This window comes from Spermophilus citellus (genome assembly GCF_964194105.1).
Source record: "Spermophilus citellus genome assembly, chromosome: 1".
In the NCBI taxonomy this organism is placed as follows: domain Eukaryota; kingdom Metazoa; phylum Chordata; class Mammalia; order Rodentia; family Sciuridae; genus Spermophilus; species Spermophilus citellus.
Window position 1 is genome coordinate 203,916,280 of NC_138182.1, and position 16,697 is coordinate 203,932,976.

Below are 16,697 nucleotides of genomic sequence, written 5' to 3' on the forward strand. Positions count from 1 at the left end.
AGAGGATCACTTGAGTCCATGAGGTCAAGACCAGCCTGAGAAACATGGCGGGACCCCTTTTCAAAATATAAAACATACAAAGTGACAAAAGTATCCACCTAAGACAGATCTTAATTCTGTAGTTGGAAAATGTATATTTATTCATAAATTGATACCTCGTTTATAAACAGCATAATTTTCTTGACAATAATCAGTTCCCAAGCTTAAAGACCCTTTAATGTCTAGAGTTTAGTAACTGTCCTGCACTTCTAGAATCTGTTACTGACCTAGTTTTTCTTGATTTGAAAAGAACTGTCATAGTAAGTATTCTTAGCTTTCCTATGAGGCGAATCCAATTGCTGATTGGCCTAGAAGAGATAACTGAATTATAAGGCACTTGAGAATTTGGAAACTCCATGTGCTACATAAAAAAATTTAATAACCAAAATGTGAATGATCAAAGATAGCCATTAATGCACTCCTTATTTCTGTGTTTGTTATTTCAACAGCACTGGTTTAGAAAGTTTAATATAAATATTACAAAATGAGTTTATGTAGAATTCATAAACCATCTTCAAAGTTATTCTAAGCCTTTTCCTCTTCGGAAAACATAAAACCTCATGTCTTTCTTTAATAATATTTGGAATTTTAAGATAAGTTAAATAGTGTAACTTGAACCTAATCAAAACAACCATATTCATCATGCTGCTTCACTTCTACTCTAGAAAGTCATATGTTTATTCCTTTTTCAGGGAATAATCACTGGCTCTAAAAAGCTGAATAATGATAGTATTTGCAAAATCTCTCATATACATGCCATTTTGAGAAACTCTTTGTGTGCATTCTTCTAGTTAATTAAGGGACTGAATGGGGTGGCCTACCTTCATTTTGTTATTTGCCTCAGATTCTATAATATTGCTCAGATACATAAATTATTCCCTGAATTTCTGAGTTAGCTTTGATATACAATTATGAGCCCAGAAATGAAAAGGCTTTCTTCACTGCACAAAATGAAAGACTTTCTGGACTGTTCTTAGAGTTCCCACTAATGTTAAGTTTTTTCAGTCTTCTGTGGTGTTGAATTTCATTTATCCTTTTTATTTGAAAAGGAGAGATATTAAGACAGCAATAAAAAGATTTTAGCGATGTTTTATTAGTTAAGCAACGCTATTAGAGATTAAACATGACATTTCTTAATATTTTAAATTTAATCTCTTTTTCTAATGATTAAATGAAATTTATTCTCTGACAGTCTATTTTTTTCCCTGAACCTCTTTATTCTACAGATTCATCTCTTGTTTTCTGCACTCTATGCATGTTGCATGCACAATGGAAGTTTATACAATAAATTTGAGTCAGCATACAAAACAATATTACATGAATGTACTAACAGAGGGAAACAGATGGTCAAGAGTACTGTACACACACTTTGTAAGACAACTCCCACAGATTGCCTGCCTTCAGATTTTTTTCCCCTTATATAGAACCAATCATCAAATAAGTGATTTGAGATGCTTTATTATGGAAATATTCCTCTTGAACAATAAAAATAACAAAAAGCAATTTCAATCACATTTTCATTTTGAAGAAAGTTGTGTTTCACCCTTGTTAAGTTTATTGTTATAAAGTCCAAGCTAATTATCTCCATCAACTTATATTCTTATTCAACGAGTCTGAGAAAAAACTTTGTGGCTCTCATTGCTGAATTTCTATTATATCAGTGTAGCTGAAAGAAAACAAATTGTATGAAATAGATGGTTGTCTTAGTACTCCAAGTTTATGTGAATTTCATGATTGCTAGAGTAAGTGGAATTGTAGTTCACATTCAAGATAGATACTTCATGATCATGTCTCCCTGCCTTTTAAAATTCATCAAGTCTAAAAGAAGTAACTATTGGTTTTTTTGTTGTTTCATTTGTTTTGTTTTGTTTTGCCAGCTGATTTTCAAGCTCTAGTTGTATAATGTAGGCAGTAATTCATTAAAATTTTTAAACAAAAACAAGAGCTACATTAAGCTAAACTCAGATTCACTGGTTGAATATTCTATGAACATTTACATAGGTAACAGGCTTGAATTTTCTTAATGTAGTTATAGTAACATGACATATTAAATTTCATTTGTATATTGATAATTCACTGAACTATTATTTATATGCTAACTTTTGATTCCTCCAGCATTTCAGAAGGTAAGATGTTTTAACCAAAGTTTATAGCTCAGGAACCTCACACACATAAGAAGGACTAGCCAAGTCTCTGACGATAAACAAGAGGCTCAGTTTGGATTCTAACAGCTGACTTCATTTTGAGTTCTAGGGTTTTTCATGCACAAAGGCTGGCAAGTAATACAGTACAATAGGGTCAATTTCATTCATACTTCTGAGTTAATCTTTCCATTTCTCATTTTAAAAAAAATGTTCTAATATTAAATAAACCATACATATAACATGTATGTAATATATAGAGAGACATAATTGAAAGATGGATAATCTCAATTTTAGCACTATTTATTGTTCAGTTTCTTAAGGATTATAATTCCCTATAAGCAATTTCTGAAAGTTGTAATGCATTTAATAACATTAAGAGAAAATAATGCTTGATCCAGTAATTTATCTCCTTACCAATATGAGGTTTATATATTCAATATTGAAGTTTTACAATAAATTTATTTATTGTAAAGTTATAAATTTATAAATTAACTTTATTTATAAATTAATTTTATAAATTAACTTTATTCACATACAATTCACATACCATACAATTCATTCGTTTAAATTGTCTAATTAGTTTTTAGTTTAATGATAGAGTTGTTTAACTATCATCATAATGAATTTTAGAACATTTTATTTACAAAAAAGAAAAGACTGTATTCATCAACAATCATGTCCCATTTTTCCTGAGCTTCAACTCCAGTTCTTAGCCACCAGTAACTTTCTGTTTGTATGAACTATTTTATTTCAGATATTGCATATAAATGGATTCTTATGAGGTGGGTTCTTCACTTTGGCGGGGGGCGGGGGGGGTACTGGGGATTGAATTCAAGAGCACTTAACCACTGAGCCATATCCCCAGCCCTATTTTTTATCATATTTAGAGACAGGGTCTCACTGAGTTGCTTAGGGCCTTGCTAAGTTGCTGAACTTATGATCCTCCTGCCTCAATGTCCTGAGCCACTGGAATTACAGGAATGCACCACCATACCTGGCTAGGTGTTCTTTTGTAGCTGACTCTTTTCATTTGCTATCATGTTTCGAGATTTGTATGGTTTTTAGCAGGGCTGAGTACTTCATTGTAATCATCATATAATATTACATCTTAGGGATATACCAAAATTTATTTATTCATTCATCAGTTAATAAAAAATTGGATTTTTTTCTATTAATAGTAATTTTATATAAGTATTTGAGTGTATATTTTTGGCTGGACTTGAGTTTTCAATTTTCTTGAAACTTGTGAAGGAGGAAAAAAATCTCAAAATAACAGGAGAAAAGATTAGTTAAATATAACTGGGCTCACTTTCATGTGTTAGAAGGAAAAGTGGGGATTTATAGCTAAGGAATAGAAAGAGGGATAAAAAAAAAATTACTAAGAGGAGACATGGAGGGCAGGGAGATTCTTAATAAACAGGCCTAATAGAATTCTTTCTAAAAACAGGTAAAGGATTTCGACAAGAAATGAGTAACTGGACAGTAGATCAGTCATGTTCAGTTATCAAGAGTAGAAGAGTTCTCACTACATAAGTTTAGCAAGATTTTTGCTACAACTGGACTCAGCAAAGGATGGAGCTGGAAGGCCAGTGTTGAGATTTAGTTAAGAAGGGGCTTATAGGAGCTTAATTAGAGTTTGGACAATGGGAGAATTTTTGCTTAGGAATGCAATTGCTGCATCATATTTTAACTCTATTTTTAATCATCTGAGAAAATTCTAGACCATTTTCCAAAAGGGCTTTTACCATTTCACCTTCCCAACAAGCAATGTATGAGGGTTTCAATTCCATTATATCTTTATCAACACATTATTTGAATATTTTTATTATAGCCACTCTAGACAGCATGAAATGGTATCTCATTGTGGGTTTTCTTTTTACTTTATTTATTTTTTAATTTTTTGATTTGTTCTTTTTAGATATACATGACAGTAGAATGTATTTTGACATATTATATATATATATATATATATATATATATATATATATATATATTATAATTTATTTTAATTAGGATTTCATTCTTGTGGTTGAACATGATGTGGAGTAACTAGGGTTGTTTTTGATTTATACTTCCTTGATGCTGATAGGTGGAATATCTTTTGATGTTCATATTGGCCATATGAGCATATATGAACATATATTGAACATATATTGGATATATATATATTGGCCATATATTCAGATTCCATTTCATTTTACATTTGTGTTTTTTTTTCCAGAGATGACTTCTTTTTTTTTTATTGGTTGTTCACAACATTACAAAGCTCTTGACATATCATATTTCATACATTAGATTGAAGTGGGTTATGAACCCCCAATTTTACCCCAAATGCAGATTGCAGAATCACGTCGGTTACACATCCACAATTTTACATAATGCCCTATTAGTAATTGTTGTATTCTGCTACCTTTCCTATCCCCTACTATCCCCACTCCCCTCCCCTCCCATCTTCTCTTTCTACCCCATCTACTGTAATTCATTTCTCTCCTTGTTTATTTTCCCATTCCTGGAGGCAAGTTTCTTACAAGATGTGTTTACTGATGTTTTCTCCTTTTTATAATAGCATGCAAATTTTTTTTTTAAATTTTTAATATTCAAATTTATCATTTTTCTTTTGTTGTTTGATCTTGTCATATTTAGGAAGATTTTGCCTAAAGACAAAATGCTTCAATCCTGCATTTTCCTGTTAGAGTTTTAGCCCTTAAATTTAGGTCTATGATCTATTTTACCTTTTGTAAATAGCATGATAAAAGTGCCAAACTTTATTTTTCAACAATACATTTTAACTGAATATTATGAGAAATGTAATAATGGGAAAAATAATAGTGTTACATAGTGTCTGATTGTTACATAGTGTCTGATTGTTGCAGTATTATTTTCATTTTTGTTATTTTTCACTGTAAAACATAGCATATTCCATAATGCAATTGTATTTTCAGCTGCGTGTTTAATTTTTTTCTTCAGAAGAACATTATTTTCAAAAAATTCTCTATATTCTTTTATTCAGATACGATTTTAGAAATGTTATTTATAAATTAAATGATTCTATATAAAATATGTCAAAGATACCAGCATTGACTAAAAAGGAGAAATAAAAGGAAGATTAATATTGGTTTTATTAGATTGACATAACATGAAATAAAGATTGACTTGGGGGCAGGAAAATATGTCTTTACTAATATTTGACTTGCTGAGTCATATTTTATATCAAAGTTTTTTGTGATAATAACTTAAACTATCCCCTAATAAATTTGTGGATCAGAATTTACTGTATTTCTAGTGACAGGCAGCTTTGTAATGTAATTTAGTTCTCGAGACCTGCATCCCTGGCCTCAGCATTATTCCTTTAAGAGATTTTTCCTCAGCTGGAAGCCCCTTTCTCAAGTTATATGTTCATGGAAAGCCCTGAAATTGAGTCATAAAATTGTGCAAAGGACAAGACAATTGTCTAAATAGGCAGTCCCTTCAGCACCTGATCCTTTATGGTCAGAAAGAAATAGAGAATAATGTCTACATTTATCTATCCTCTCAAATGCTATTAGTCTTATACTTGCTGGAAAGCCATAAGGAATTACTTAGAATTTGCTTATGGCTATCATAATTCTATTCTTTTACTTGGTTTTCCTACTTAATACAGAGCATACAAAGGGCATACAGGAAAAACTTTGATAAATGACTTGTGAGGTTACAAATGTCTGCTTTCGTTTCAATGACACTTCAAAATACTTTAAGGAACACTATTCATATCTGCAGGGAAATTCTTATGCTTTGATACAATGTCACTGCCCCTGGCATTTGCAATGTGGTTAAGCAAATTATATGTTGAAACCAAAAAAATCCTCATCTGACTTCAAACACTTTCTGAGTGTGTACATTGGGAAAAACGGGTCCTATGTATTAGTCAGGTCATATTTACCTTTGAAATAAAAATGTCAAAAAAAGCCATTATGTATAAAGAGCATTACTATTGATACTGGTCTCTTAATCATCATAATGCTACACAGATCTTTATTATTTACCCAATGAACTGTATGTGAAAATGGTAGCAAAAGACTTGCTATTTCAAACTGAATGTTCTCAAGAAGCTGAAGAGTCCAAATTCTTGTTAATGAAAAGTGAAACCATTACAAGCAGGTAGGTGTAAACTTATATTCTGATCCTGTGACTTGCAATTTCTAGAAGCATATTCTGCTTATTTAACCTTCCCTGTCCACCAACCCTCAGGGTCCTCCTCTGTGAAATAATAGCTACTCATGAGTTTGTGCTGAGAAGTAAATGTAAAAGAAAAGAAAAGAAAGGGACATATGGACAGAGGAAATATATCTGGTACACTTCAATTAATTATTATTATCATCACTGACTCTGAGTGAATTGCTTATCATTTTATCCCTGAGTTTACTGTTAGTTTTCCAAGTCACAATAAATATGCCATTTCCCTTTGTTTCCTTACATCAGAAAAATATTTTGGATCTATCTATTATTGCTTTTCAGGCACAATGTAAGGATTAATTCATGATTGATTGAATTATTCTTAGTAAACAGATTACTGGAGCTTTTATCTTTCTTAAAGAACAGATTGTCAACCTATTTTTTTTTTTTTTGTGGTAGCATGGCCATCTAATAATATTTAAATGTATCATGAATTTTACCAAAATAATTTACAAATAGTATTATTTTATGGACTTAAAATTTCATTCATCTTGTCTAGTATACTGTAGACTAGGAATGTAATAAATGGCTACTTATTTACTTATTAGATGCTAGGGATTGAACTGAAAAAGCACTGATCCAATGAGCCACATGGCCAGCCCTTTTAATTTTTTATTTTAAGACAGGGTCTCCCTAAGTTGCTTGGGGCCTTGCAAAGTTGCTGAGACTGGCTGTATTTGTAATCCTCCTGTCTCAGTCTCTCAAGCTTCTAGGATTACACCATTTGCCCAGTGGCAAATGGTGCAGTACCCAACTAAACAGTTATTTTAACGGTTTGGAAGAAGATAGCAGAGACATTGCATTTCAGTATATTGAGGAATGACTGACTTACATTTTATTTTATAGAATTTATCCACTTATATTCCTTATATGAACACATATATTGGCAAATAAAAAAGGTGAAATCTCACAGAATTATTATTATTTTTTTTTTGGTTTGTTTCTCCATGATGCCATTCTTAATGAGAAGGGACATGAAATGGATGGAACCTGTTAGCTTTCTGAAGGTGGGGAGTAGTGGGAGATAAACACAAGAAGGGAAATAAAGGAGACACCTATGAATTAAGAACACACATATTTATTATGTTTTTTGCTTCATCTCATATACCAGAAAGAATTTCTGAGCTCATGAAGAGAAACTTACATGTAATATAACATTAAATTATAACTGCTAGCATGGTAAGATATCTTTCTCTATATTTGAATTTTCTTAGGAATTATCAAATTTTTGAAGAAAATTTATATTTTACAAGGCAAATTATGTTATTTATAAAGTTTTAGGCTTCATTATATAAATACAAATTCAAATTAATAGTTCATTCTTACCAATATTTTGAGTATAAATTCTCACCAATCTAATTGGTACTGTTAAATGTAATATTTTTTTTTTTTGCTTTTCTTTCTAAAATTGTGCTTGCTTGAAACCATCTGATACTTTGACTCATCAGGTGATTACCATCTGATTTTATGATGAGATACAGTCTGTCTTTAAAAATCAAGATTTATTACATTTATTAAGATTAAGATTTATTAAGTACCTTCTTGGCTTTGCCTGAAAGAAAATAAAGAAACAGCAAGATGAGGTGGAAGCAGAGGAGGAATAAGACTCTTTTACAGTTTTGTGAAGAAAGGAGATTTTAAACTACAAAAAGATTTTTTTTGTTTGTTTGTTTGGGTGGCACACACCTGTAATACCAGTGGCTTGGGAAGCTGGGGCAAGAAGATTGCAAGTTCAAAGCCAGCCTCAGCAATTTAGGAAGGCCCTAAGCAACTTACTGTGACCCTGTCTCAAATTAAAAAAAAAAAAAAAAAGACAGAAAAAGAAAAAAGAGGGGGCTGGGGATGTGATTCAGTGACAAATCACCTCTGGGTTCAATCCCCAGTTGAAAAAAAAAAATCTTATAGCTGGAGGAAACCCCAAGACATAGAAACAAATGCTTATGTTTCTGAACAAAGGAAACATGTTCTTTGAGGTTCAGTGGTATCACCACAATTCTCTACCAAGATATACTTCCAAGGGAGAAGTGGGATTTATGTGTGGAATTGATGAATGGGTTGTTATAGGACATGTTGGAACTCAACTGTCACGACATGTCAAGTTTATGCTATATTTATTCACATTTACTCTCTTTTACATTATTGCAAAAATCTTCCACATAAAATGCCACTGACTGAGGTCCAAGGAAGTGAAGCAACTTTTCCAAGGACCAATAACCATCACAGAACAGATCCAAACCCATGTTTTCTGACCATAAACAGTGATCTGGTAGGTAGAGGCATTCCAAGTTTTGAGTTTGTTTGAAGTACGAGCTGGGATTATCACATTGGAGGAAGAGTAGATAAGACATCTGGCTTAGCAAGGACAGAGATTCCATGCTGGGAATAATAAGATCTATGGAGGATATCACATTTTTAAAAATGTTATAAGTGTTCTATTTACACACAGAATTCAAAGCAAATTGGTTTCATCCATCAGGAGAGACTATTATAATAATAAAGCAAAAGAAAAGAAGGGATGGAACAAAGGAAGGAAAGAAAAAAGAAGAAAAGAAGGGGCAGGGAAAAAGGGAGAAGGAAAAGGAAGGCAATAATAGCAGAAATAAAACAGCCTAGTTGATGGAAAAACATCCTGTATATATCTGTGAATGACTAAAACACATAGTAAGATTCAAATCAGCTGAAGAAGTGAAATGACAGAGATGCTGTAGCAGCAATTATCTCTAAGTAGTTGTATTATAGTTGTATTTTCTTCTTCATACATTTCTTCTTTAAATTATCCACAGGGAACCTATATTGTTTTAATAGTTCCAAAAACAATTTACATAACATAAATACATATATGGCTACATTATTTGCTGAAATATTTCTAAATTTTAAACCAGGTAAAAGATATAAAATTGAGATTAAAACTAGAACACATTGTATTGAATTAGTGATTTACATTGAAATTATACAAAGTGCTGTAAGCCAAGCATCAAAAATTCGCTTTCTTCTTATATTAGTGTATCTAAAGCTAAATTAATAATCTCCTGCAATAAATGTACAGATAAATATATTTGGAACAATACTCCAAGTTTATAAAGCCCCTCTACTTGTTATTTTAAAATAGCGTGCTTTGCCACTAGAGTTTCATTTTCAAGACACTTTGCTGGCTTTCTGATTGTGATATCTCATGAGATGCCATGGATCGAAAAAGGCTGAATGATTGTACATTTCTGACACTGGTGTGAAGAATTTAAATGGATACTTTGCCTTGAATATTTCTGTCTGACATTGTAGTTACCATCTTGTACTCCACGTAAAAGTTGCTTTGGTGTTTGTCAATATCCATCCACAGTTACAAGGACTTCTAGGAAGTTTCCACAATTAAGAAATGGAAAGAATCTAATGATAATAAGACCTTACAGTTCCATACAAATAATAAGGCACCATGTTATTTCCTGCTAATAGTTTTTTCCCCCCTTGGAAATAATTTAGCATAATTATAATACTGCAGATTATCTCCAACATTGACATTCCATGATGGTAATAATCAATTTTATTTTGTGCATTTGAAATGACTTAGCTTACCTTACAAATTTATAAATGGATGCATTTTTTAACTACCCAACTTCATCACTGGACATTTGTAACCATACACAAATCACTGGTAAAACTTTTCTATAACGATTTCATGTTAAGAACACCAACATTTTAAAATGTGCCAGAGGATCTTCTGACCACATTGGTTTCTTCAAAATCTTCAAACTAGACTTTATGTTCCTTGCATGGAATTTCTGTCTGTGCGTTCTTCATTCATTTAACCTTCAACATATAATATACTTTGTTTACTCAGCTACCTTTAGATAAGTAAATTTTCAGTTGTTCCTCTCTAAACATTTCTTATAAATCTTTACTGAGAACAGACTTTCTCAAAACAATTTTGTGATAAAAAATGTTCATAATAAATTTTTCACAGCTCAAAATATTTAACCCATTGCATTCTCAAAAGAGAAAAAAAAATAAAACATATAAGTTCAATCCTGGCTGGAATATAAGGGGTGATAAAACAGAGTATCATAATAACATGTTTTCTCTGTTTGGGATGTTTCTGGTGAAGTTTGAAAGTACTTTATTTTTTATAAAAAAAAAATGGTGTAAAATAACATTTCAAAATTGTTCTTATTTAATACTCAGATATATTTAATTTCTCTTGTAAGCTTCATAAGAATTTTTTTAAGCTGTAGATAAACGTGATATATTTATCTATCAATTGATTTATTTGTTTTTATGTGGTGCTGAGAATTGAACCCAGGGCCTCACACCTGTAAGACAGGCACTCTACCACTGAGCTATACCCCAGCCCTTAAGAATTGCTTTAAAACCAGAGAAAGAATATTCTGTGAAATCAAAGTCAAGTATATGAAATATAACAATTACCAGGATCCAATGTATTCTTCCATTTACATTTGTATGTAGGATTTATATTTCCCCACTTAAGACACAATAGTGAAAACAAAAATTTAACAAATTGTTTATTGTTTGTTGTATGTATAAGTAGTCAACTTTTGAAGTAAGAGAAAACCCACACTCTTCCCCTTTCAGCTGTTTTCACAGTAGACACTGTCTTTAAGAAAATGAATATACCAAGAAATACTGGAAACTCCCTGCCTTCCAGAAGTACTGATTAATTTGAGAGTTTGCATGTTTTTAAGGCCAATAAAGTTTGGTTTCAGTGATGGATCTGAATATTTTGAATACTTTGCCTCCATAAGTTGGTACTATAAAATATTTATCAACATTGAAATACATTTTACCTACATTTACACTTACAAGATGTTAAACTTCCTAAGTGGTATTTATCAGTGATTCTACAACTATATTTTATTTGTGTTTTTTTGATATTCTTACTTCCATTAAGAAAATACTTTTAATTTGCTTTAGTATGCTTTACTAAAGTATGATTTTTATAATTGGAGTTGAAAAAATCAGTTGGCATAGTGCAGATAAAGTATTTATTTGATTGGATTTTTAAATATTTTGAAATCTATAGGTGATTGTTTCAAATTATTTTTCCTAAAAGGATAATTCTCTATCCAAAAATTGTGCCTATTCCCAGCAATATTTAACCTTTTCTGACAAAATTCTATTCAGTATATTATTTTCTAGTAGTTCCTTTTGAATGTGCGATTCTAGAATAATAGTTACCTAGATTTTAGGTTCTCTAGCTAGAAGAGGGGCATCAAGAATAAGCAAGAAAATAAAGAAACCATAGAATAAAAGTAAAAGTTTCTAAATACATAAATGTTACTTTTTTTCAGTAATCATTCAAAATATTGGTAAATGAGGGGCTTTTAAAATTTTCTATATAGAAACTACTTGCTTGAGAATATGTTGCCTGTCTCTCTAAATTTTTCTATTGTTTTTTTTTTTTTTTCTTCCAGTTACTGGCTAACAAACAAAGTTCCCATCAAAAGACCCAGCACAGGTCTGCTCATGTATACACTCGCCACAAGATTCTGTGATGAAATTCACCTGTATGGATTCTGGCCATTCCCTAAGGATTTAAATGGAAAAGCTGTCAAATATCATTACTATGATGACTTAAAATATAGGTACTTTTCCAATGCAAGTCCTCATAGAATGCCATTAGAATTCAAAACGTTAAATGTGCTACATAATAGAGGAGCTCTAAAATTGACAACAGGAAAGTGTATAAAGCAATAAAGCACATTTTAAAACATACAAACAAACCGAATATGCACTTCTGTTCTGAAGATGCTTCTGAATATTTGAAAACAGGATCCAAAACAAGGCTGGGTTTCAGCATTCACCAATTAACTGAAAGGTTGATAAAGGAAGTTCATGTGAAATCCACTACCAGCTGATGAAATACCTGCAAAGTGCTCTAAAAATTAAATATTTTGACTTCAAGGGTCCTAGTAAGTGCCACTTCCACTAAGAATACAGTTTGAATGTATAATCAGTAGTGTTTACAAGATCAAACAATGCATTTGTCATTAATTAGCAAAGCAAATATGTTCGTCAATTTTGGGCTGCCGCTGCAAAGCAAAGCACATGAGAAGAGGAACCCAGGAACACAACTCAGCCCTTGGGAAATTAAATCATCCTTATCAGCAGAAATCAAGATGGAACAATTTGAGCAGTGAAATCCATAAGATTAGACAACTCAAGTAAATGCCTTCAGTCAGGACTCTGAGTCTGATCATGAATGTTATGTTTTTGTTTGTGTTTTTTAATTTTTTGGGGGGTGGGGGGATGTCTTCTGAAGTCTCTTTTGATTTAGATACCGCGATTCTCAGAAATCCTTTCTGAGATAAAGAAATAGGAAATACAAATGAATGAGAAAAATAAATGTCAAGTAATCATTACTGTAGGTCTCATAATTTTCAAAAACAATCACACTGTTTCTATTTTTAAGTTTTGTTTTGCACAACTCTAAACCTCCAGATTAATTTCCAGTGGTGTAGAAGGTACCAGCTAAACTGTACCACTTAGTAATAGTGGACCATTTTAAAGGAAAGACGTTCCAGATCATCTAAAATGGTAAAATTAACAGGAAAAAAAGCACTTTAGGTACCAAAGATTATACTCATTTTTCTACACAACATACCATTCTCCTCTCTTGAAATTAATACATTATTAAAATGAATATAGTATTATGCTATTAACGTGAAAGTTGTTTCTAAATATTTTTAAATTTCCAAAGTCAAATTTTATTTTTATTGGAGGGAAATCTTCCATATTCTCTTCATTTTATAATAATTCTGTGGAAACATTTTGCTCTTTAGAATAAAGAGGGGCATCAAGAGTAAGCAAGAAAAATTTAAAAAACATATAATAAAAGTATAAGTGTAGAATAAAGTTTGATATAGCAGAAATGTGACTTCTAGTTCTTTAATATTCCCCTGTGATTCAAAGGCAAAGATTGTTATGCTCTTTGTATCATACTTAGTGCAAAAATATCATGATTAATATCAGAGATGATTAATGTTAAGAGGTTTAACAATGAAACTGTGTCAGTGTTATGTACTTAAAGTGAATTCAATTGACCAATAATTTTCTGTAAATTTAATCACATTACCCCTAAATGTGTTTTTAAAGAAACTAAAGTTTTTCATAAGGTGATTTTTTTTAAAGTATAAAATATAACAGAATGGGTCAGTAAGTTAGTTTTCTTATAATTTATACTGCACCAGTAGGTAATTCTGATGGTAAATTGTTTATTCAGAAAGCAGAAGCACTTTTTTCTCACTTCTTCTTTGGCATGAACCAACATACATGACTTCTTGTTTCTTGGGGAAGGTGTCTGAGGAAAGAAGAAATAGCATGAGGAATAGGTTTGTTTTGTTTGTTTCTTAGAGAAGGCAATGTGAGAGATGAATAAAAGCATGAATAATATATATATATATATATATATATATATATATATACACACAAATATATATGTATATTCATGTTATAACAGTATAGATATTCAGAATAGTATGATTTTTAATATTTTTAATGATATGTGCTATTATTTTAAAAAATAAGGTAGAACATTGGGATACAGAAGACTATATTTTCCTAGGATTCTTGTGTCCCTAAGAAAGCAAAATGGAATACATATGGGAGATTCATAGCTAAAAATGAATAGAACTTTAATGTACTTTTATCATTAAACCTCTTATCTATTGAAATTTTTTTTAAAAATTACATACGCTTTGAAGGTAAACTTGCAAAGTATGATTTATCTAACATAAAAAGTAGAATCTTTTCATAAAGTATGATTTATTTAATAATTGAAAAGTAAAATTGTATCTCAGTTTGGACTATTTGCACATAATAAATTGTTACAGTAGCCTTTATCTTGAATTCAGTAGAAATGTAGAAGTCACAAGTAAATCTTCCAACTTGATATTCATTCAAAGTTTGTCTTAAAAAGCAACAGCAAGGTACCTTGCCATTTTTACTGCATTTTCAACAAATGTACTTAAAGAATTTTAAGGCCACAGCAATCACATGTCAGCCATTCACTGTTTCTGTGTATTGATGTTTATCTCATAGATGTATTGGGTAGTGCCTTTTTAGCTTCTTTGCTCTGCTTTATTATCCTACCCTTTCTGTTCTCCAAATACTTGCCCAGTTCTGAAAATGTTCAGCATAAAAAAAAGGGCTCCAGTATTGACTGAGACTATTTTTGTTCATCTCAGGGAACTTTCAATACTCAAGAATGAATTCAATTAAGGTATTCAGTGTTCAAACAAGGCAACTGTACAACTGTACAAGTCTATTTCATTCCCTATTGTATATACCTATCCATCTGTCTTCCCCCTACTGTGGCCTTCTTATAAGGATAGGGCAAGGAGATCATTGAAGGCTAACAGCAAGACTAACAAACAGTTGAAATTTAACCAACAAGGGGGCAAGTGGGATCAGAGCAAAATCAAATTATAAATACATACTTGAAATATAGGGGGTTTTCTTTCTTTTGAAACTGTCTTACACTTACAGCTTTAATTATTTTTTTTACTTATTTTTCATGATTTAACCATGTACCTGGCAATGCTCAGGCAGCTGATTGTGAACTATTCCTGTTTAGGTAACATAATGTTACTGTGCTGTTAACATGAATAGGCCATGGAAACATTTCATCATTATTACCCAGCCTGTTCTATGGTTAATGTTATATTGCTGAAATAAAAAGTGAGTCAGTAACAGATTTTCTGGGCAAATCTAAATGATTCAGCCCACAAGACTGATGAAACTACTGTGGAAGTTTTCCTAACTGAAAGAAGGTGCTGGGCATTCAAATGTCTTCATGTATTGTATATCATATGAATTGTATATCAATTATTAATGGGAATTTCTACATATATGCTTATAGAAGTGATTAATTTAAATAATGCTAGGGGTAGTGTACATACCGACTAGTTACTAAGCTATTACACAGGAAAAGGGTGAACAAAGTAATTTATTTCTAATTGAGCCAGTTAGTCATAATGCACATAATGTTGTATTTGGTTCATAAAAGAATTGTTTTCATGTGGTTATTATAAGGACTATCTGTAATTGTGGAAGGGGTGTGGGAAGAGTTATGTATAGTTAGTTGTTATCTCTTCAAGTTTGGAAGTTTCCCCATCAAACATTATTAATATACCAATGTTTAAAAAAAAAATGAGTGAGGGTTGTTGTTTGTATTTGATTTTTTAAAAAATCCAAATAAAGCCCACCTAGAAATAGATATTTTATTATATATGTGCTATAGATATATCTATATAGTACAAATAGACATGTGTGTAACATATATACAATGTTATATATGTGTATCCGTGTGTATACACACTGAGTCTGTAAAATGTACACACTAGATTTGTGTTATGTTAACATCTTCAGGGTCTGCACTGTGAACTACCCTGGAGATATTAGACCACTTGGGAATAAAGAAGTTCTTTTGAAACTTCAGTGACTAAACTGCTTTAAGAGAGACCTACTTTAAAACTGAATTCTATGTTCATACTTAGAGTTAAAATAAGGGACTAGTATGTCCACATTTTTTTTAAAATGAAAAAAAAATAATAAAAATCTTCAAGCTGGCAGTGTATTTGAATTGCAGTTTTCAGATCGTGACTCCAGGCCTTGCGTGTCTCATTTAAGTAGCACCTTTTAATAAATACTGTTTCTTTGTGTTGGCAAAAGCACAAGTGTTTCAAATGTATATAGCAGGAAAAAAGTCAGTTTACAGAGATAGTATTGCTGCACAGGATAATTGCTACTGAGAATTTCTTATATCGTTTATTTGTGGAATTAAGAGATGAGGTTTTTTTCTGTCAGGTTCATTCTGTTAAACACTGTTTCCCTATCATTTGTGTATAGCAACTGGGTATTATTGTTCCATCATTTGTAAAATTGTAAAATAAATTAAATTCCTTTTTTCAATTTTTTTCTCTTGCTTTTATATCAAAGACCTTGGTTCTACTTAATATGTCAATATTGGGTGGTCATTTTAGTAATTTTTTATTGATGTTTTTGTCTTCCTTTCCCTTTAGCCCCAGTCATTGAAAATTAGGCTAACCATTTTATTTCAAAGTGTGTGCATAGAAATATGAATAAGATCAGTAGAAACAAGAACATAAGAAAATCATTAACAATTTATTGTATAGTACATTTTGGTTTTGGTTTTTGGAGGAGCATTACAGAGATGATGGTCATTTATATTCAAATCATACTCCCACTGACTAAAGTAACTGAGTCATTTCAGCTTTAGGGCTGAAGAGGACAATAACTCCTTATACATATATATTCAAGGACTGCCTCTTG

At 31.3% G+C, this 16,697-nt stretch overlaps 1 protein-coding gene across 1 annotated transcript in view; it reads left to right on the plus strand.

Moving 5' to 3' along the window:
• ST8SIA4 (ST8 alpha-N-acetyl-neuraminide alpha-2,8-sialyltransferase 4) overlaps window positions 1–16,310 on the plus strand; it is a 91,602-nt gene extending 75,292 nt beyond the window's left edge. Inside the window, exon 5 of the mRNA XM_081289900.1 lies at window positions 11,819–16,310. Coding sequence (XP_081146026.1) covers window positions 11,819–12,101 — 283 coding nt within the window. The 3' untranslated portion in view covers window positions 12,102–16,310. The remainder of the gene's footprint in view (window positions 1–11,818) is intronic.
• The last annotated feature ends 387 nt before the right edge of the window (window positions 16,311–16,697 follow it).